This window comes from Hyperolius riggenbachi, chromosome 3 (genome assembly GCF_040937935.1).
Source record: "Hyperolius riggenbachi isolate aHypRig1 chromosome 3, aHypRig1.pri, whole genome shotgun sequence".
NCBI classification, from domain to species: Eukaryota; Metazoa; Chordata; class Amphibia; order Anura; family Hyperoliidae; genus Hyperolius; species Hyperolius riggenbachi.
The window spans coordinates 468,158,265-468,180,767 of record NC_090648.1 but is presented as its reverse complement, the minus strand read 5'-3'; the positions used below and the strand labels follow the sequence as shown (position 1 = coordinate 468,180,767).

General features: G+C 45.8%; 1 protein-coding gene across 9 annotated transcripts in view; it reads left to right on the top strand.

Moving 5' to 3' along the window:
• Window positions 1-22,503, top strand: part of C2CD5 (C2 calcium dependent domain containing 5) — a 160,064-nt gene that overhangs the window by 132,753 nt on the left and 4,808 nt on the right. For 5 of the 9 annotated variants that reach the window (XM_068277981.1, XM_068277980.1, XM_068277977.1 and 2 more), the window contains 7 exons: window positions 255-344; window positions 431-518; window positions 3,375-3,461; window positions 5,641-5,685; window positions 5,840-5,941; window positions 15,545-15,735; window positions 16,372-16,518. In XM_068277981.1, the coding sequence (XP_068134082.1) occupies window positions 255-344; window positions 431-518; window positions 3,375-3,461; window positions 5,641-5,685; window positions 5,840-5,941; window positions 15,545-15,735; window positions 16,372-16,518 (750 nt within the window). The remainder of the gene's footprint in view (window positions 1-254; window positions 345-430; window positions 519-3,374; window positions 3,462-5,640; window positions 5,686-5,839; window positions 5,942-15,544; window positions 15,736-16,371; window positions 16,519-22,503) is intronic. The other 4 variants (XM_068277982.1, XM_068277978.1, XM_068277983.1 and 1 more) reach the window with 2 other exon arrangements.

The following is a 22,503-nucleotide window of genomic DNA, read 5'->3' as shown; positions in this document are numbered from 1 at the left end:
CTCTCCGCCCCCATAACTCCCCTTTGGTTCTCCCCATCCCTCCGCTCCTTTCCCATTTCTCCCCTTCTCACCTTGCCAATCCTCTCCTTCCCCATCCCTCCCCTTGTCCAGCCCCCCTTCTTTCTTCCACTCTCCTTCTTTCCTCCTTCTCCATTTGTCTCTCACATGGATACAATCATCCTTTTGTATAATCTTTCCCTTTTATTTGCTGTGACTCCATACATGAATACATCTATATATCTTCTTATTTACAGAGTTTGTATTTCAAGTTGCGTTCGATGATTCCCTGCTGCCTGTGTCAAGTTAATTTTACGGTGGCAGTTCCTGAGGATGAAGCCATACAGGTAGGCTGAGTTGTATCCTCTTCTCCTCTGTCTTGTGATTGTCCGTCCACCAGCTGTGTCCTTATCGACATCTCATGTTCATCCAGATCGCAGTCACAGCTGTTGCCATCACTTTTGACAAACAGAACGCCCTACAGCCCTCTAAGAGCAAGTTGGAGCGTGCCCAGGCTCGGGGTAAGCTGGACAACCCGTTATGTCACTTGTCAATGGGGTCATTGGCTAACTTGGCTCTCCAGCTGTTAGGGAAGTACAAGTCCCACAATGCATTGCACGAGTCTGACAGCCACAGTCATGATTCATAAAGGTAAATTATTGTGGGACTAGTAGTTCCTTAACAGCTGGAGAGCAAAATTTGCAGATCACTGGCCAATGTAGAGCTTTGAATGATAGGGTGAGTAGTTTAAACTGGATCCTTTGTATAATAGGTAGTCAATGTAGAGATTGGCAGACAGGGGCTGCATCAGAGGAGCGAGAGGAAAGGTGGATGGGAGGTGGGCTTTAGCATTTAGTAGGAACTGGAAGGTGCCAGTCTGGCATTTGGTAAATGTTACAGACTTATGGGTGTCTGCAGTCTCCTTCTGTGATCTGACAGCTATCCAGAACACATGTGCTATGCAAATTCTAATGCTTCACAAACTCATTATTCATCTCTGTCTAAGCTGACCAGCGGAACCGTCCAGTGGAGAATAAAAATCTATTAGTGACACTAAGACCCCACCTGCTCATATTTGTCATGACAGTTGACTAGGTCAAAAGGAGGACTTCTCAGTAAAACATTTTTCAGATTATTTAAATTTTAGACACCTTAAATGGAATTAAAGTGTACCTGTCACAAAGGGAACAAGAGGACTTATACTTATCTCGGGTTTCTTCCAACCCCTTGTAGTCCATCAGCTCCCTCTGTGTCTGTCTGGTCCCCTCTTTTCTGGCGCTGTTAGCCCTGGTAATGTCCGTGATGCAGCTCTGTCGCGGACTACTTCGCATTTGTGGCCTTGGCCGGGCACCCTCTTGATCGCACTTCTGTGGCCTGGGAGAATTCTGCATCTGCGCAATTGCAAACTGCACAGGCTCAGCTGCAGGAGCATGTTGGAGGAGGTGTGCGGCTGGGGCTGCAAATGCACAGTAGACTTTGGGATTGCAGACTTTAACTTGGCTGCAGCTCATTGGATTGGCCCGGGAGGATGCCAAGGGAGCTAATGGGCTATAGTGGGCTGGAAGAAGCCCAGGTAGGTATAAAACCTATGGTTCCTCTCGTCTTTGGTTTACATTAGGCTGGATTTACACCTGGCCGTTGCGTGGGCGGTGCGATGCTCTGCCCTTTTGCAACGCAAAAAATGTAATTCATTTGACCTTGCAGCAGAGTGCGCCGACGGGGTCATATGCATAGCGCCACACGCCCCTCGCTGTCCCTCCACACATGACCCTGCTGGACAGGATGTACATCACTGGGATTCCCGGGTTTCCACACTGCATCACTCATTGACTTCCATTACTTCCGACACACTGTTGACTATGCGGTGGCTCAGCGGCTGATCAGGCACTTCAGGCGCAAATCAATTAGTGTGCTAGGCCCCACTGCCTTGCATTGTGGCTGCGTTACCCTGCTATAAAACAGTAAAGCAACGGACAGTTGCAAGGCGAGGGTCAATGGGGACTCGAAGGTAGACCATGTAAATAATATTGATGATATCTAAAACCAAGTAAGGAAAATGCAAAATTAAATAAAATTTACCAGTTAAAAAAAAGGAAGACCAATATATGTCAGGGTATTAGTATGAAGGTTATAATCAGGGCAGTTTCTAGGCTAAATTGCACCCAGGGCGAAGGTGTAAAAATCGCCCCCCCTGCCGTATAGGTTAGCTAGGTAAAGGTCCCCCCAGTGTAGGTAGCTATTGATAGGTGCTCCAAGTATATGTAGCCAGGCATAGGAGCTCCCAGTATAGCCAGGCATAGTTGCTCCCAGTATAGGTAGCCAGGCATAGGAGCTCCCAGTATAGACATAGGTAGATGCTCCCAGTATTGCCAGGCATGTGTTCCCAGTATAGCCAGGGATAGAGCGGGCAGCATAGCGCTACAGTGGGTGCCGGGTGCTTCCTTCTCCCCCCCCCCCCCCCAACAGGAGTGACAATGGGTGCTGGGCACAGGGTTGTTTGCCCCCCGACCCCAGACAGTGAGTGCTGGGTACAGAGATGCTCTCCCTCCCAGCAGACAATAGGTATTGGGCACAGAGGTTCTTCCTACCCACCCTCACATCCAAACAGTGGGTACTGCCCCCCCCCCCCCCCCCCCCGCACGCACACACTTTGGTGCTGTGTACTGGGCACTAGCCAATGAGACTAAAGCAGCTCTGGCCGCTGCGTAAATTCAATTCTGCTGACAGGGACACAGCGTAGGGGCGCCCGAAATCCGGGGAAGATGCGGTTGGGGGGAAATCTCCCCAATTCCCTCAGGCCAGTCTGCACATGATGACCACCGCAGCGCCCTTCTACCTGCAGCTCCACCTGGCGCTCAGTGCTGTCGCACTGACCGTACGGCCCTGGAAACGGGCCTGGTTATAATGAGTTTAGATGTAAACTTTAGGACACTGTTAGGATAAGTTTAAAGATTAGTGTTAAACAAATAGAGAGTTAACGGTATAGGCATATCCAGGTAAAGGCTAGAACTTGGCAAAGTTTGGAGATTTGATTTGGGTCAAGACTTTACGCAGCACCAAAAAGTGTCAAACCCAACAAATTGTGCTCAAAACTATGGTGCTGAGATAATGGCATCAAACACAACAGACTGGGGTAGATGGGGAATCTCTGATGCAGTACTCTCCAATACAGGAGGATGGAAGGCCTGGGATTTTGCTGACGAGTTGCTGTGGGTTACTGGGTCAGAAATAGGCATGTAACTTGTTACAAGTTGTACTATTGTCTTTTTCAAACCAACTATGTAGGTATGGGTTCAGGAGGTTGCTTCTCATTCTTGTTGTAGCCCCTCATCATACAATGATCTCCTTTTCAGTCACTATGTCTCTGTTTCTTCCAGTCTCCTCAGATACAGACGAGCTGCTGCAGTTTCCTATGGAGTTAACTTCTGATTCCCCATCAGTGCAATTTTTCTCCTTCCCCAGAGGTGGGTGTATAACCATGGGAATGCCTTCATGTTTGGGTCAGTCCTTGGGACTGGGTATGTGTCTTAGTTTTATGAAACAGCTTGGTAAGAAAATCTAGGTTCTTTCTCTTTATAAGAGCAATAAATAGATGAAATTAAAAAGTTGCAAGAGCTTTTTTGTAACCCATCACATTCTCATACATGCACAGAAGCTCAAGAGAATGAAACACAGTACCTTACTGAACACCAGTAAACGCATCAATCTTATAAACTAAACAACGCACCTGTGTGTGCACAACACAACTGCCGCCTACAATGCAAACCTCACTCTGCTACTTACACCGCGAACACCACCTCTGCCCAAAGCTTACCACCAGCCAAAGCCTGTGCACACGCACATTAAAGTGAACCGAGGTGAGAGGTATATAGAGGCTGCCATATTTATTTCCTTTAAACTACCTGAGGGCCCAGTCACTGAGGGGTATAAATATCTGGCCATTTTTTACAATTCATCACTTTACAACTTTAACGGTTTATTGCTCAGCCATACAACTTGGCACCCAAATGAATTTTACCTCCTTTTCTTCTCACAAATAGGGCTTTCTTTTGAAGGTCACTGATTGCTGCTGTGATTGTTGGAGTTTGAACGGTGAAATATTTACATTTTTTAACCACCCCATCCCCACTAAATTGGCCCTACACTACTATCCATACACTACACTACTATGTCAGGGATTAGATTGTGAACCCTTCAGAGGGACAGTTAGTGACAAGCCGATCCTCTGTGCAGCGCTGTGTTAGATGGCAGTGCTATATAAATACATTTTCTAGAGTAAAGAAAGATCACAGCCTGCCAACGATGATCAACCGCTGGCAGGCTGCTCGCTTTGCCCCGCTGTGTTGTCTGAGCCATCTACTCTCGCTCCACACGAGATCACGACATATGGCGTGATCAAGGAACGAGAGAGCCACTCTGTGGCCGCCATCCTGCATTAAGGCTGTCGCACAGTGATTAGACATTACCAGTTGCCTGGCAGCCCTGCTTATATATTTGGCTGCAGTAGTGTCTGAAGTACACCAGAAACAAGCATTCAGCTAATCTTGTCAGATCTGACAATAATGTCAGAAACACCTGATCTGCTGCATGCTTGTTCAGGGTCTGTGGCTAAAAGTATTAGAGGCAGAGAATCAGCAGAACAGGTTTTGCTTATAAGGAAATAAATATGGCAGCCTCCATATAACTTTCACCCCGGGTTCACAATAAAGCCTGTGAACACCCACCACAACCGCCGCCTAAAATGCGAACACCTCCCCCCATGACATTTTTCCACCTGAATTACTTTCTAAAATTTATAACAGCCAGCAACACCATTAGTAATGAGGAATGTTCGTTTACTGTGAGTTCTAAAGTCAGTACAAAAACATAGCTGGTCTCCCAGAATTCTCTGGGGGAAAGAATTCCGCATAATAAACGGCCTAGGCTCAGCCTTAGTGGGAGAGCGGGGCTATATACCAATATATAGCTATAGAAAGTGTTTTTGAAACCAGGATGTTTAGTGTACAAGTGGGTATCCTGGATTATTGACTGCATCCTACTATGTTTCGTTGCAGTACCTCTTTAATGATACATCACAAAATATAGAAAAAGGGGGAAAAAACTGATTGTGAAGGAGCAAACACAGGTGTGGTGACCCCAGACCTCTGCAGGCCCGGATTTACCTCACAGGAGCCTATACACACAGATGTCCAGGCACCCTAGACGTCGCCCTCAATGAACACACAAACCCCAACCAAACTGCACTGCAAGTGTGCTAGCTGGCCCAGCTGCCACTTCTCTTGCCCATTATAGGTAGCTACAGATGCCCCTTAGTATTGGGTAGCCAGAAGTACTTCATATTAAGTAGCAAGAGGTGCCCCCAAGCATTAGGTAGCTAGAGGAACCTCAGTATTAAGTAGCTAGAGGTACCCCTGACTAAAGGGCGACCCGGTCACTGGAATGCGGAGAGCAAGGTAAGTAACCTCTCATTAGGACTCTGCATAGGGATGGTAAGAGGGAGGCACTAGGGGAGGGGCATGAGGCGCCTGTCCATCATCAGGCGCCTGTAGGCACGTGCCTACAGTGTCTTATGGTAAATCCAGCCCTGGACCTCTGTAAACGATACACATAAGTAACAGTGCTGTTTGTATGTCCTGATTGCAGATCTCCAGGATCGAGGCTCCTCCCCGGCCAGCGTCCCCCCGCGAGGTAGGTCCTTTCTATCCCGCAAACCCCGACTCCTAAATGCTGCCGATCTTTTCTTTCCGAGAAGCCGACAATTTGCTTCATCAGGGCACGTTGTGATGAGCGAGAGACGTCATCCATGTTTTTTTCTTTGTCTTCTCTATCGCTGTGTTTCCAGTTACTGCCGCTGATTACAGTTCCTTTGCAGACAGATGCAACAGCTGGATAGAGCACATAAAAATGAGGGCTCAGACCATAAGACGTGGATCAATTAAAACAAGTAGGCCCGCTGTGTGTTTCTTCATTGTCCTGATTGTCCCAGGCCTGCCTGTGACACGCCGTGGTGACGGGAGTGGGAGGGGACCTGTCCACCTACCAAGATCAAACCACTTGCAGAGTGTGAAAGTTATTGTTTGTAGATAAGCGGGGCCACCAATTCTGCGATGTCATTGCACATAACACTACAGAGCGATTTGCATTATGATCAGCAGTAGGCAGAGGTCACACCAGAGCTGTCCATAGGAGTAATTATGTATGGCCAGCCCATCTTAAAGTAATCCTTCAATTACAGGTGGAGTCTACTGCTGCAGTGAGTCGCCCCCCCTTGCCTTTTGTATTTCGTCCTCCATTGACACAATCCCCCTTATGAGTGTTTGGACCTTAGCCTGTGTTCACTCCAACTTTTGTATTCCTAAAGGGAATGTATAGTGTTTTTATATACTTTTCATTTATTATGTCTTGTGGTAAACAATTGATTTTTTTTACATTTATGATCAGTTTTCTGTATCTGCCCATGAACTGGTGCCTGCTGGGCACAGAGAAGGTCAAAGGATAGTGAGTAATTGTATAACAAAACGTTTTGATCGCTGATGGTTACTCGTAAGCTCTGAGTCTCTGTGAATGAGAGAGACCAGGAGCCCAATGGTGCAGTATCATTAGACAAAGGGATGTAAGCACACGTGTATCAGTATTATACTCACAAGGATGGGTTGCAAAACTTGCATCCACCGTCTGAGCCTGCGGGAATATACCGTAACCGTCCCTGCTCGGTGTTCCAAGTCTGTTCATGCAGATGCCTGTTGGTCACTCTCTGTCTCCTGGATTAGTTGTGAGAACTAAAGGTCCTCGTGACTGAAAATCCCCTGTGCTAAAAATAACACTGGTGGAGGCGCCCTTGATGATATGACAACATTTTTAGGTGCTCACATTCGTGATCAAAAGTTCTACAGGCCCTTGTAGTGACCTGAAGAAGCAGGCCAAGACCCGTGAAATGCGTTGTCTACCATGCATGAATAAACAGTACTTTTTCCAGTAAATAATGGTTTGTCCTTCTGAAAAGGTAAGAACAACTACTGACTGGATATATCATAAAGGGAGCCTCCACCAGTGTTTTTTAACTGTACAGTATAACTTATGTAGTAATGTACAGTGCATGTGTACAGAAAGTGCATTATGGGTAGATGTACAATATGTGGGTAAGCGTACACCATATGCGAAGCAGGTGGTTTCGGCACCACGCCCTGACTGTGTAGTTCCTGAGTTGTACGCCGCTATAGCAGCAATGCTGTAGTCTGCAGCCTGCGTATGGGTAATTTGGGGTTTCGGCGATCATTGGACCCTGAATTACATCTCCCTCAAAGTTGCTACGACTCAGAGGGGGAATAGTATTTAAAGTGTAACTGTCGGGCATAAAATCAAAAATAAATTCTTTATTTTTATCTGGTAAACAAGTAATGAGGATGCTAACCAGGCAATCCAAAAGTTAATAATCACTATTACTTCTTGTTCATAAATGCTCATTCCTCAGTTTACCTGACTCTTATTTGGTACACACAAAATTTGGTACACAAAAAGGAAGTTGCAGGGCATGCTGGGTTGTCCTTTTTTGCTTCTCTACTTCCCCTCAGACATAACTAATGCAGCCTGATTGGCTGAAGCCTCTTTCCCTCCTGTTTTCCCCTCCCACACCTCTAATCCTCTCTAATTGGCCAATATTTCTCATGCTGAGACAATGCACTATCTATAGTGAAGGGTGGGCAAATCAGGCAGAGGAGACTAAGGGAGGAAATTACATCAGGATTGGCTTCAGAATAGCCACAGTTAAAATGGGAAATGCTAAGAAGGATTTTCTCTTTTCTTTTTTTTTACTGTAAAAAAAAAATTACTAAAATCATAACGTGGACAGTGCAATTCATATGTTATGTAAGTGGAGCATGTATTTATCTACACACACACACGTGTGTGTGTGTGTGTGTGTGTGTGTGTGTGTGTGTGTGTGTGTGTGTGTGTGTGTGCGTGCGTGCGTGCGTGCGTGCGTGCGTGCGTGCGTGTGTGTGTGTGGTTTTTTTTCCTGAGATAGTATGGCTGACAACTCCTCTTTAACACGGCCAGGACTTTGAGCGGCAGCAGGGTGTGCCATAATTCGGCCCACCCTTCACCCAGCTTACCGATGTCGTACACATAGATACACCACCATATGTTCACAGCGTGTGGTTGCACAGGATGTAAAAGTACAGTGTGTAGGTGTACAGTCCACGTGTACAGACAGAGGGTAGGCTTACACTAGGTCCTTTGTTGGATCATTTTCTGGATCGGACTGCAACGGGCCAATGAACATGTAGAATGAACCCATGCTTTCCTATAGGCTCATTCACAAAATCCTTTTGTAAAAAGGCCAATAGTTCATATATATTAGCTCTGGGACACTTGGAAGACTGTGTCATTGAGGAGAGGCAATAAAAACATTTAAAGCTACTTTTTACGGTTTTAAACATAAAATAAAACCGTGGCATAGTTTATTTTCACAACTCGGGTTCACTTTAAGCCGGGCTGAGATGACCTGTAAACAACAGGAGAGGAGAGCCGGGCACTTTCCAACATTCAGTTTATTTGTAACTTCAAAAACACTAATCCATGTTACGCACCATAATGAGTGTGGTGGATGAGTGCTGAGGGATGGGTACAAGGCAATAAGCAGACGAGGATGCCAGGGAATCCCAGTGATGTACTTCCAGCCCAGTAGGGAGTACGTCACTGACTGGGGCAGCACTATGCATATGATCCTGTCGTGCGCACTCTGCCGCAGGGTCATATGTTTGTCATTTTTTGTGTTGCTGTGGGTTACTGCAGGGGCATCACATCCCCACTGCAGCGCAAAAAATAGATGTAAAACCTGCCTTAAGGTAAGGCAAATGAGATGGGTATGACATTTCTATGACAGATGATATTACTGTGCAGACTTTGGCACTAAATAAGACAGATGGTACATTATTTTTCTCCCACAATGCTGTGCGGGGTCGATGCTTGTTTTCATCAATGTTGGGTATCATATTGTGATGCAGTGTTGTGCTTTTTATTTTGATTGCCTGGCCTGCTACCTCCTTTACAAAGTTACTTGTGCTGTCACTTTTAATGTACATAGCCAGTATATGTTGCGTCTGGCAATACCTTTAATGACTAACCGTATATGGTTTGTTGCAAGCTTTAGAAACGTTACGTTTCTTCTTCAGTAATGAGCCCAGCTGGGGCACAGAGCTGAAAATGCAGAATCCCCAAGGCATAGAATAAACCATTAACTGGTTTATATGAAGTGGCCAGACCCTAAGAAAAAAGCACAGAGACACTGGGAGCCCAGATAGTGTGGTATATTCAAGATTATGCTGGATAATAATATTTTATATGGTGCGGTACTCCATATCTGTCTCCAAAAGGGTATGGGTTAGACATGTATGTCGGTCGCTCTCTGCAGAATAGAATGGTTAGCTTACCTCACTGAAGACACTACTTACGGCACAGTACAAAAAGGATTTTTATGAAGTGCAAGGCAACGCATTTCGTGAGACCAAACCCACTTCATCAGGCCAATAAACCGTGCCTTCAAATTGATACAGAGGACACTCAATTTTAACATGTATATTTCTAAATGTTTCAGGTGTTATAATTGTGATTTTAAAATGTTAAATATTTTATATTCTTGGGCGCCTCTCCAGCTTGTGATTTAATTAACTGGCTTAATTGCCCAGTCTTCACCAGGAGTTTTATGGTAACTCAATATCACAGCTTGCAAATTTGTTAGAGCTGTCGAGATTTGGGAAAATCTTGTGGTCTGATAGGACAGCCGCTGTGAACAGCTCTGGTGTAACTGGTGCCTTTGGGGTTATTCATATGCGAGTCTCTTTTAAATTATTATTATTTTTTACTGTGTTCAGTGCTGAAATTGAAGCTGTGTTCACATCCGACATCCCAGAACATGTCTGGGAAGAAAACTCCACCAAAAATGTGCACTGTGCACTATCCATTGCTTTATGTATGGGGCCACACCTCTGCATGTGCAGCCTAGCATTTGCACCTGAAAATATAAGGGCTCTTTCACACCATAGCCGTTTTTCAGCGTTTAAATGCAAAGTCTATACTTTACGTTAACCAAGGTAAAAGGAAAGTCCATAGACTTTCATTTTACCTTTCACACCCGACGCTGCATTTCGATGCGTTGCGGTACGACGCATCCCGGCACATTTTATCGCCGGGAATCGGCGTTTCCCCGTCGGATTAATTGATACTACCGCTGCCACTCAGCGTCGCACCGCAGGTCCCCGACGACAGCCGCAGGCTAGTAAAACGCATGCAGGAGAGCGGCTCCTGCACGTGTTGTAGATGTGTAACAGGCCTTAGTATCACAAGCTTCTTAGCTTCCTAAGGTGTCGTCTGTTAATAGGGTCTGTCTGGCCCCCACTGTGGGCAGGTCTGGCCTGGGGAGAGAGTAGTGCAGGGCTCAGCCGAGCCAACAGAAGCAAGCAGGGAGCACATGCTGTCCCTGAGCAATGAGGGGAATGTGCAATTCACATGCTATAGAATCCAAAGCTGTTCCACATACTCTAGTAAAGGTAGCGTTGCCCCATCCCAAGTGTAACAGAATCCATCATATATAGTTACACCTTAAAGTGACACTGAAGCGAAAAAAATCTTATGATATAATGAATTGTATGTGTAGTACGAATAATGAATAGAACATTAGTAGTAAAGAAAAAGCATCATATTTTTATTTTCAGATATATAGCTTTTTTTATTACATTGCATCATTCTGTCATTCTGTCAATTCTGTCTGCAATTTACAAACCATACTCTGTATTTTAAACTATGAAACTGAGCAGGGCTAATGACCCTTTGAACTTCCCTACAGTGCAATCTTATCTGAAGTTGTCTTTCACTGTTTCTTTGATGTATATGTGCTTCAGAAAATAGCACTGTAGCCTAGGAGAGCTCAGGGAAGCTCTTTTGCATAGATAACAATTGAAGTTTTTTTTTTAATTCTTCCTGTACAATAGGAGACTATTTTCTTTGCTACTAATGCTCTATTTCTTAGCTGTACTACACATACAATTCATTATATCATAAGTTTTTTTTTCACTTCAGTGTCTCTTTAATGGAATTGATGATCACAGATTTCCTGGACGTCTACATGAGCAGCCCCTAAATATGTTTCTGATCATCCAAGTCATGATAGTAGAAAAGTCAAACCTAAATAATATGCATAGCCTTTTAATATTTTAATTACCGTGTTCAGTACTTGTAATTTTTTTTTCTTTTTTTTACATTAAGTAAATTTAAAATGTCGTGTTGGAAATTCTCACATTTTCCACTTGCAAGCAGCAGGTGTCACTCTTGAACAACAGCAGCTGCATTTTTAGGTTAATCCAATAACAGCTGGCAGGGTTAATATTGTACAGCAGTGGCCCTCCGGCCTGGAACCCACTAGGAGCGCTTTTCTGAGCGCTTTGTGATTTGTAAAGTTCTTGCTGATGTAATGCTATGGGTGTGATCCCACTTGAGCGATGTGATTTTATAAAAATCCGCCATAGCATTAAATTAGCAAGAGCTTATTTAAATCGCTAGTGCTTAGAAAACGCTGCTAGTGGGTTTGAGCCCTCCAGGTTGATCCAACTGTGGTGGCTCTGGTAGGCTCATCCTTTTCTTTGATTCCTCACCCCCAGGGGCGTAACTAGGCCCCACCAGGCCCCCCTGCAGAATTTCTGAGCGCCCCCCCCGGGGCCCGCTCTGGGCCGTTTTGTGGGGGTTGGAGGGGACGCAGCATGAGGGGAAAGCCATGCATCAATTCGGCGGGGAGGGGGGAAGGTCCCCCCCCCTCCCTCACCTCGGGGCTCTCCCCTCTGCGCTCCCCTCCGCCTTAAATCTAAGTCCGGGCAGTGTCTGGGCAGCGGCGGGCAATCTTCGGGTGATCCGGATAGTAGTTATCCGGATGACACCCAGTACTGCTGTGCTGTGTGGGCTGGGCGGAGGATCAAGCTTACCCTTCTGACGTCTTCTCCGGCCGTCCCTCGGCGCCTCCCACGATGCGTTCCACTCGGCGCTCACGTGACTTCAAACACTTCCTCCTTCAACCCGGAAGGAGGAAGTGTTTGAAGTCACGTGAGCGCCGAGTGGGAGGCGCCGAGGGACGGCCGGAGAAGACGTCAGAAGGGTAAGCTTGATCCTCCGCCCAGCCCGCACAGCACAGCAGTACTGGGTGTCATCCGGATAACTACTATCCGGATCACCCGAAGATTGCCCGCCGCTGCCCAGACACTGCCCGGACTTAGATTTAAGGCGGAGGGGAGCGCAGAGGGGAGAGCCCCGAGGTGAGGGAGGGGGGGGGACCTTCCCCCCTCCCCGCCGAATTGATGCATGGCTTTCCCCTCATGCTGCGTCCCCTCCAACCCCCACAAAACGGCCCAGAGCGGGCCCCGGGGGGGGCGCTCAGAAATTCTGCAGGGGGGCCTGGTGGGGCCTAGTTACGCCCCTGGGGGTGAGGAATCAAAGAAAAGGATGAGCCTACCAGAGCCACCACAGTTGGATCAACCTGGAGGGCTCAAACCCACTAGCAGCGTTTTCTAAGCACTAGCGATTTAAATAAGCTCTTGCTAATTTAATGCTATGGCGGATTTTTATAAAATCACATCGCTCAAGTGGGATCACACCCATAGCATTACATCAGCAAGAACTTTACAAATCACAAAGCGCTCAGAAAAGCGCTCCTAGTGGGTTCCAGGCCGGAGGGCCACTGCTGTACAATATTAACCCTGCCAGCTGTTATTGGATTAACCTAAAAATGGGAGGCGCCGAGTGGGAGGCGCCGAGGGACGGCCGGAGAAGACGTCAGAAGGGTAAGCTTGATCCTCCGCCCAGCCCGCACAGCACAGCAGTACTGGGTGTCATCCGGATAACTACTATCCGGATCACCCGAAGATTGCCCGCCGCTGCCCAGACACTGCCCGGACTTAGATTTAAGGCGGAGGGGAGCGCAGAGGGGAGAGCCCTGAGGTGAGGGAGGGGGGGGACCTTCCCCCCTCCCCGCCGAATTGCTGCATGGCTGTCCCCTCCAACCCCCACAAAACGGCCCCGAGCGGGCCCCAGGAGGGGGGGCCGGGCCCCCCCGCGGGTGCAGGGGCTGCAGGCCCTATCGTTACGCCAGTGCTCACCCCTGCTGTTTTACCCTTGGACAGCTGACAGAGTCATCATCCACCTCCAGGCTTTCAGACACCACACAGGTCATTGAGTGGATGCCCCATCAGTCAAGGCAGATCTCATTACTAGCACTGCCCAAGATGTCAGCGCTATATAAATACTGTACTAATAATACTACTACTAGTGCAGGTGGCGGGAAAGTTTGAGACATGTAGTCCTTCTCGGAGGTGCTTTAGGAAAGAACATAAATGCATTTCAGGGATACCAGACACCAGTGGTAGACTTCTTGGGGATGTGAGTGTAGTGTTTTTTTCCTGTAGTTCAGTTTCAATGTCATGCCTAGAGTAGAGTTCTACAAGGGGGAAAGAAAAGTTAAAACAGGATGCAGCCATAGTAGCTGGCTTCTTTTAGTAAGAGGCTTCCAAACCCTGAGTGTGGATCTGAGTTAGGTTCTCAGGAGAGAGTGGGTGGGGTCTGTGGGACGTGGCATAACCTGGCCTCAATGGGTGTAATAAAGCGAGTTTCCTTCTTTGGTATTCATGCCTCAGTTGGCACATACGTAATACAGTAATACAGTAGAGTCTCGGTTATCCGGTACCGATGGGGATCGGCTGATGCCGAATAAGTCTTCTTTCTAGTTGCTTGAGACTCGATGTAAAGAATAGGCCTAGCTAATACAGTACTATACCTCACTCTATATACATACCATAAACTTTATATTAAATGCTAAAATACAGTAACTGAAAGTACATTATCCTTGGGGGAGCTGTGGAACCCAGTCTTTAAAGTGTATCCAAGATAAACGATTACTCATTGCATAATTGTGTTCCTTACATATAGTTTATAGGGCATTCCTCAAGCCAAATACTTTTTTGTTTTAATACTCCTGATTCCCTATAAACTAAACAAGCCTCGAAAACAGCTCAAAGTGCCTTGGCACTCTATGTGGGAAGGGCTTATGGGAGCTCAGTCTGGGCAGGAGGAGGAGGAGGTGTAACTAGCCAGAGATTTCAGAGGCAGAGGGGAGGAGGGAGCAGGAGAGCAGAGTAGAGTGAGCTGATGGCTGGATATGCAGTTGCAGCTCGTCTGTGTGTAATGTGACAATCAAAACATGGCCGCTGTCATTGTGTCACAGGAATAAATAAACATGAAACTGTTGAAGCTGTTTACAGCTAGATTTGCTGTGTACACTTTAGATAAGATATATAGACAAGTTACTTGTCATAGTTCGTTTTTAATCTCGGATCCACTTTAAAGTAAATGGGAACCGAATTTTAAAAAATGAGACAGATACTTACCCAAGGAGAGGGAAGGCTCTGGATCCTATAGAGCCTTCCCGCTCCTCTCCTGGTCCCCTCGTTCCAGTGCTGGCTCGCCCGGTAGGAGTATATGACTAAATTAGTCAAATACTGCTTTACCCGGCCGAAGGAGGCTTCAGAAGTCTTCAGGGAGCCCGAGTGCTCCTGAAGAAGGGCGGCCCTGTACTGCACCTGCGCAAGCACGCTCTCTTGCACGCTCACGCCTGTGCAGTATGGAGCCGCACGTCTTCGGGAGGACACGGCTCCCGAAGACTTCCAAATACCCTTTCGGCGGGGAATTGAAATGGGGGGGAGCCAGCACAGGATAGAGAGCACCGAGAGAGGAGACAGAAGGCTCTATACGACCCCCAGCCTTCCCTCTCCTTAGGTAAGTATTTGCTTCATTTTTTTAAAAATTCGGTTCCCATTCACTTTAAGCATAGCAGAGCCCGCAAACGGCCTAAGAAGTTGGCCTTCACCACTGTGAGTACTGCTGGCGAGTTGTTTTAGTTAGTTGAGTTCTGGATAACTGGGACTTCTACTGTAGTTCTCTACGATGTTTCATATTTACCTGTGTAAAAAATATGAAAAATCTATTTTCTTTTTTGTTCTGATCATAATATATAAAAATCTATACAGTATATAAACTCTCTACATTCCCTTTAGCGTGAGAACAAATAGCCAAACGCTTAGGCAGAAAATGATAGCAGGGCGATCTACGCTACAATTTTCACACTCTACCGAACCTGATGATCGATTCTTCCGGCTCACAATGATCCAGATTGTCCATGTGCCTCTCCCACCCCTCTTGATTGGCTCATCCTCCTTCTTTTTCAGATTTATTTTCTTCCATTTTTTCCGGCTCATTCATGATTCTTTTTGCAGGAATGTCACTTCTGTTTCAAGCCACCATCTTTCCACCTGCGCTCGCATGTTCTGCATGACTGTCCTCCAGCTAAACACGTTTCTCTTCTCTCCATCTGCCTGACTCCACAAGGCTGAGCTTCACTCGTACTGTGTCTGTCAGCTGGTTCATGCCAATTCTCCAATAAGACCACTTCCTGTAGCGTCTTGTCCATTTACCACCCATCCGCTCTCAGTGGACACTCTTCTTTCTCTTTCAGTCACCACAATGGACAAAGCCAGCCCACTGGCCGAAGGTCAACTGAGGCAGAAACTGGGAACTTCTTTTGGAGGCCCTACCGTGACTGTTGTCAAGATGACTCCCCTCTCCTTCCTCCCAGGAGCCAAAATCACCAAATATCTGGGAATTATCAACATGTTTTTCATACGGGAGACCACATCACTCCGTGAGGTGAGATGTCTTTTTGTTTAACTTGCAAGCCCAAATCCATACAACATTTGGTAGAATTTCCCTCACATTATGTGGCTAGATTTCTCTGACCGGTAGAGGCAGGTAAAAATGTGATTTGTTTTTTTTTTTAGTAGAGTGGGAATATTTAGAACCTTTATCATTTATGTTTTATTGCTTCTCCTCATATGTTGGCTCTGGAAGCCCCAATGTTTATAGATAAGTAATAGCGGTCCCAGGTAAGGACCGGAAATTAGAGAAAACCACTCTAGTGGGATAATTGTTAATTTTCAGAAGTTGAAACTCTTCCATACTGTGTGCAGAACTAGAGTTGGTTCACACTCTAGCATGTGTTTAAATATATATATATTTGGAATACTATTTTTTGGCAATTTTTTTATTTACAACACCCTTTAAACATGTTCAAAACATTTTAATGTATCCATACTGGCCCTCTTTTATATACACAATTTTTTCCAGGTAAATCTGAAGAAGCTGAAAACCTCACGTACACCATAGACAAATGACAACAGATGGCGCTATACAGCTGTAACAATGATGTTTGCTGTGCTTTCGGCAGTCTTGATGCATAACTAGTCTTCTTTATCAATGGCTGTGACAGTTGTTTTGTTTTTCTAGGAGGGAGGAGTCAGCGGTTTTCTCCACGCCTTCATTTGTGAAGTATTCGCCATGGTCCGGGCACACGTAGCTGCTCTCGGAGGCAATGCCGTTGTGTCATACAACATGAAGCAGTGTGTGTTCATGGAGAACGCCAATAAGAACCAGGTGAGCCGGCATCAATTATTTCTGTGCAGTTTAAAGTGGAACATCAGGTTACTGCTACTAAATCAGCTAAAGTACCACTAACTGGCAGCAACAGACCATCTTTGCGGGGGTCATCACTGCTGGCCAGAGGGACTCAGGGATGGCGGGGGAACAGGATAACTGCAAGAAGCCCCAAGTACCATATATTCCGGCGTATAAGATGACTAGCCATATAAGACGACCCCCCAACTTTTCCAGTTAAAATGTAGTTTGTGATAAACTCACCATATAAGACTACCCCTCTTCCAATGCACACCAAATAAAAATTGAAAAAATAATAATGTCCAGGTTCTATGTATGAACAGATACTGGTACTGTATTGTATGTGGTGCCCCGTCTATAACAGTATACAGGTGATTGACTGGTTGGATTGGTCAACTCTCCCTCTCCATAAGCAGATTGGTCAGCTCTACCTGTCTCCCTGTTTATCAGAGATGTATGGAAGAATAGATTGCGCTGTGCCCATAAAACACGCCTCTATCACCCGTCTGGCCCACCCTCGTATCCTATTTACCTCCTTCTCTGCCTCTCAGATCTTTTTTTTACACTTAAATAACCTTTTAAAAGTAGAGATATCCGTTATGTAGATCTCCAGATATATCAGAAACCACAGGCACAGCACCAATCACTGTGCCTGCTTATTTATGAATGTAGCCATAATGGAACACTTAAATCGGTAGATGAATGTGGGAGCAGATTTAAAGAGGAACTCCAGTGAAAATAATGTAGTAAAAAAAAGTGCTTCATTTTTTACCATAATTATGTATAAACGATTTAGTCAGTGTTTGCTCATTGTAAAATCTTTCCTCTCCCCGATTTACATTCTGACATTTATTACATGGTGACATTTTTACTGTGGGCAGGTTATGTAGCTGTTTTGGCTGTTAGAGACAGCTGTAAACAGCCATTTCCTGTCTGTGAACATTGTTACATTGTGGCAGTTTGCCCAGAGTACCGCGGTACTCAGAGCTTCTTGTGGGAGGGGTTTCAGCACAAAATCAGTCATACAGCGCCCCCTGATGGTCTGTTTGTGAAAAGCATTATATTTCTCATGTAAAAGGGGGTATCAGCTACTGATTGGGATAAAGTTAAATTCTAGGTTGGAGTTTCTCTTTAACCACTTCAGCACCACAGGGTTTTTTGCTTAAAAACCAGAGCAATTTTCACATTTCAGCGCTCCTCCCATTCATTCACCAATAACTTTATTGCTACTCATCAGATGTAAATGATCTATATCTTGTTTTTTTTGCCACAAATTATGCTTTGTGAGGGTGATATTTGCTTTTAGTAATTATGCTATTATCTGTGCATTTTAAAGGGAAAAATGAGGGAAAAAATACACTATTTCTCCATTTCCATGCACTATAGTTTTCAAATAAACAATGTTACCATAGGTAAAACCCACACATTGTATTTGCTAATTTGTCCTAGTTATCTCAACATTTAAATAATGTTCCTAGTACAATGTATGGCGATAATATATTCGTTTCTGGTTTGTGTTTTTTGTTTTCTCATTGTACTCTATCAGTAATTAAAAGCCCTTATCTTCATGATTAACAGTACTACACTCTCATGGCATACATATTTTAAAAGCTAAGTCCCTAGGGTAACTGTGTATTCTCTTTTCAATGCTGTCACTTTTGTTTTTTTTACAAGTATTTATTTAGGGGTATAGAGCACATGTAAATAACAGTTTTATTCCTTTTTATTCAGTTTTCCGGTAAAAAAAATCACATGACTTATCCCTCAGTTGTCAAACACCACAAAATCTATTCCCTCACTTGTCACGGTTAAAATGATACCCTATATACATAATCAGATAGCTTATTGGGCATACAGCACACTGTTTACCACAAGTACGCCTATCTACTCCCCTGAGCTTCAAGTAAAGTTTTGTGGGGAGTAGATAAGCGTAGCAAGGGAGGTAAAGTGGTTAAAGTGTACCTGAGATCTAACAAATATAAGGATTTATACTTCACTGAGGCTCCCGCCAGCCCCCTGTAGTCTGGAGCCTCCCTCAGAGTCTGTCCATTCCCATACGCTCTCCTACAATCAGCTCTGGTAAAGTCCCTGACTGAACCAGTTAGAGACTACAGTGCATGCGCTGTACTGGTATTCTGTTGAAGGACCGCTCCAGCCAAAAAAGTAAGCACAGACTCTCAGGCAGGGGTCACACTTGTCGTCTTTTGTGCGCGTTTTCTGCACAGAAAAACTGTTTTCAACTGAGAACTCATGTTAATCAATGAGTTAGGTCACACTTGAATGCAAATTTCGCGTGCAGAAAAAAAACTGACATCTTGCGCAATTTGTCAGTTTTCTCTATAGATTACATTAGCTGTTGTAAGGTAGAGGTCACACTTGTCTTTCAGTTTTCTGAAAAGTGTAGAAACTGAAAGACAAGTGTGACCCCTGCCTCAGGGTTTTCTTTGTTTTCAAAAGCATTTTCTGCACAGCAGTTTAACTGCCAAAATAGTAATATGCCACATTCCTTACTTGCGTGCACACTATTTTGGCAGTTAGACTTAGCAACTGCTGTTCAGGAAATGATTTTGAAAACAAATAAAACTCTGAGAATCCCCCATGAGAAGATGGACTAGTCCAAAACCTATCAGCTCTGTAAGATTTTAACTGCTTACTTTTTTTTCACTGGAGCTGTCCTTTAAATTTGTACTTAGAACCTGTGAATTTAAAGAGAGGCCCAACACCTCAGAGTAAAGTTGGCAGTGCAGACTCCCATTAGTAGGCTGCAGCCTAGGCCCCAGTAACCTTGAGGAGAAGCAAGACACTGACACGCTCATCAGTTTCCAAAATGCTTCACAAAGTTTATTAGAAATCCATCTTTATACCATTCAGTTACATAAAAATCACGTTACTTAGTTAATTACTACTTCTAGGAGTGTGATCCTTAAAGGACAACCGAGGTGACATGATGAGATAGACATGTGTATGTCGAGTACCAAGCATACAAATAACTTCGCTGTGGTCCTTTTTTCCTTTCTCTGCGTGAAAAAGTTATACATCAGCTATGGAAGTGAGTTTCTGTCCAGGTCGGACTGGGTCAGACTATAGCATAACCCTCTCTCATAAGTAATTACAGCCAGGCCCGGCCCTAGACTTTTTGCCGCCTGAGGCAAGCTTTAAGCAACCCCCCCCCCCCCCGTGGGTGTGAGGGGCCGCCGGAGCTGGAGGGGATAGCGGGCAGGAAGGGGTTATTGGGCCTAGCAGCGGGGAGGGGGGCCGGGCCCCCCTCCCTCGCCTGGGTCCCCCGTCCTCCGCTCCTCTCCAGCTTTAAAAAGTTGCGTGGCTGGCTGCAGCTGTAAGAGGCAACGGGCGGGGATCCCTCACCTCTTCTTCGTTCCAACGTGCGCTCCACTGACGTCACTTCCTGCTACGCCGCAGGAAGTGACGTCAGTGGAGCGCGCGTTGGAACGAGGAAGAGGTGAGGGATCCCCGCCCGTTGCCTCTTACAGCTGCAGCCAGCCAGCCACGCAACTTTTTAAAGCTGGAGGGGAGCGGAGGACGGGGGACCCAGGCGAGGGAGGGGGGGGGGGTCCGGCCCCCCTCCCCGCCGCTAGGCCCAATACCCCCTTCCTGCCCGCTATCCCCTCCTGCTCCGGCGGCCCCTCACACCCACGGACGGGCGGGTGCCGCCCCCCCAAAAGTGCCGCCTGAGGCAAAAGTTTCACCCCGCCTCATGGGCGGGCCGGCCCTGATTACAGCCATAAAACACTTTCCTGTCAGTAAATGGCTTCTGGGAGCAGGAAAGAGATTCATAGATTTGAACTCTGGCATACTTCAGTGAAGGTGTCATTGAACAGAGACAATGAAACAGTAAAAACTTAAAAACTAGATTTAAATGTAAAATAAAACTGTGGGATATCTTTAAAAAAATGTCATTTTTAGGAGAAGGGGGATAGATACAATTGTTTTTCTCATCAGTTTATTTTCACCTCGGATGTCCTTTAAAAAAGCAAGTCAGCAGATAATTTTGCACAAAAAAAAAAAATATTTCAGCAGAAAAATACCTTATCAGTTTCACGTCCTGCGACACGTCCTAAAAGGCCCTTGTCACTTTGTCATTTCTAGCTTAATCAAACATACAAAGTAAAGAATAAGAGAACTTTGGATTTATCTCTCTTTGCAAAAATCAATAACTAGCTTTTATCTATAAGCTAAAAATCTATCTGCTTCTATCTATCTAAGCTGACTCTGAAGAGGACCTATCATTTAGTTTTTATATTGGCTTATGTCAGGCTTTCTCAACCAGGGTCCCCTGGAACCCCAGGGTGCCTTGAGGACTCTGCAGGGGTTCCTTGGCATTTTCCCCCATCGTGGGGGATGTATAATAGAGCACATTATAATAGGTGGTACTGTAACAAGAAGCACTAAATTGGGGGTTCAGGAGACAGTATAATGAGTGGCAGTGTAATAGGAGGCAGTGAAATTAGCAGCCTACCATGCCTCCTGAAAAATAAATGTAGGGGTTCCTCGAGACCAAAAAATTGTTTGCAGGGGTTCCTTGAGATCCAAAAGTTATTTACAGGGTTCCTCCAAGGTAAAAAGGTTGAGAAAGGCTGACTTATGTATATGTAACTTTATAATAAATCTTTATTGCAGGCGGCCGCATTGTGCTGTTTTTATATTAATTTTGGCTCCGTCTTTTTATGGCGCCCAAATTACCGTATTTTTCAGACCATAAGACGCTCCGGACCATAAGACGCACCTAGGTTTAGAGGTCAAAATCCAGGGGAAAAAAAATATGCTAAACCTGGTGCATCAATGGTGCAGGGGCGTCTTGTGGAGGTTCTCCCCTCAATCCCCCCAATTATTTTCCCTTGTACATTTTGTGTTCTCAGTCCCTTCTGTGTCTACACTAGTCTGTTCCCGTGTCGTCCTTTGCCCCATGTCATCCAGTCGCATTGTCTGTCACCCTGTGTCTCTTTACTCTCCATGTCTTCCTTTGTTTTCTCTGCCCTCCTGTGTCACCCAATCTGGTGTCGCCTGTCCCCCTGTGTCACCTGTCCTTGTATGCCTGTCCCCAATGTCTTCCTCATTTATGTCTTTGCCCTCCTATGTCGCCCACTCCCATGTCACTTGCCCCCAATGTCCTGCTTCCTGTAGTCTGTAATGTCCGCTTGTCGTGTTGCGTACAAGCATATGTGCCCAGTGCATAATCACAATAATACATATATCCAGACAGAGGGATAGAGGTGAAAACACTTTGGGAAATAGTTTGCACCTGTTAAAGGCACAGGGAGATTTAGGGAAAATTAAACCATGGTCAAAAATGAATGCTGGGCACCTTACATCGTAACACTGTACGCACTATAAAGTTGCTGTGACCTCCACAACCCCTAATGTGAAGCCTGGGACCCAGGCAAATTGCTCAAGTTGACTTTATGAAAGCACCATCCCTGGTCGGATAGTGTACTGGTTAAGGGCTCTGCCCACCCCCATGTCACTTGCCCCCAATATCCTGCTTTCCGTAGTCCGTAATGTCCGCTTGCCGCGTTGCGTACAAGCATATGTGCCCAGCATCCCCTCAGTACATAAACCGCTGTCTTTGAAAGAAGGATCGATACTTACAAAACAGCTAATGATGCGGCAGGAGTCCCACGCCGAGATGAGAAGCCACGCATTCGTTACCGATCACCGGGACTCGCTTCAGCTTGATCCAGCGCTGTGCAGCCAATCAGGCGTGGGAGCTGCGTCACGCTCATCCAATCACCGCTGCCTGCTATTCTGACTGGAAGCGCTAGTGATTGGCCTCCAGGATCATCGCTTCCAGTCAGAATAGCAGGCGGCGGTGATTGGATGAGCGTGACGCAGCTCCCACGCCTGATTGGCTGCACGGTGCTGGATCAAGCTGAAGCGAGTCCCGGTGATCGGTAACGAATGCGTGGCTTCTCATCTCGGTGTGGGACTCCTGCCGCATCATTAGCTGTT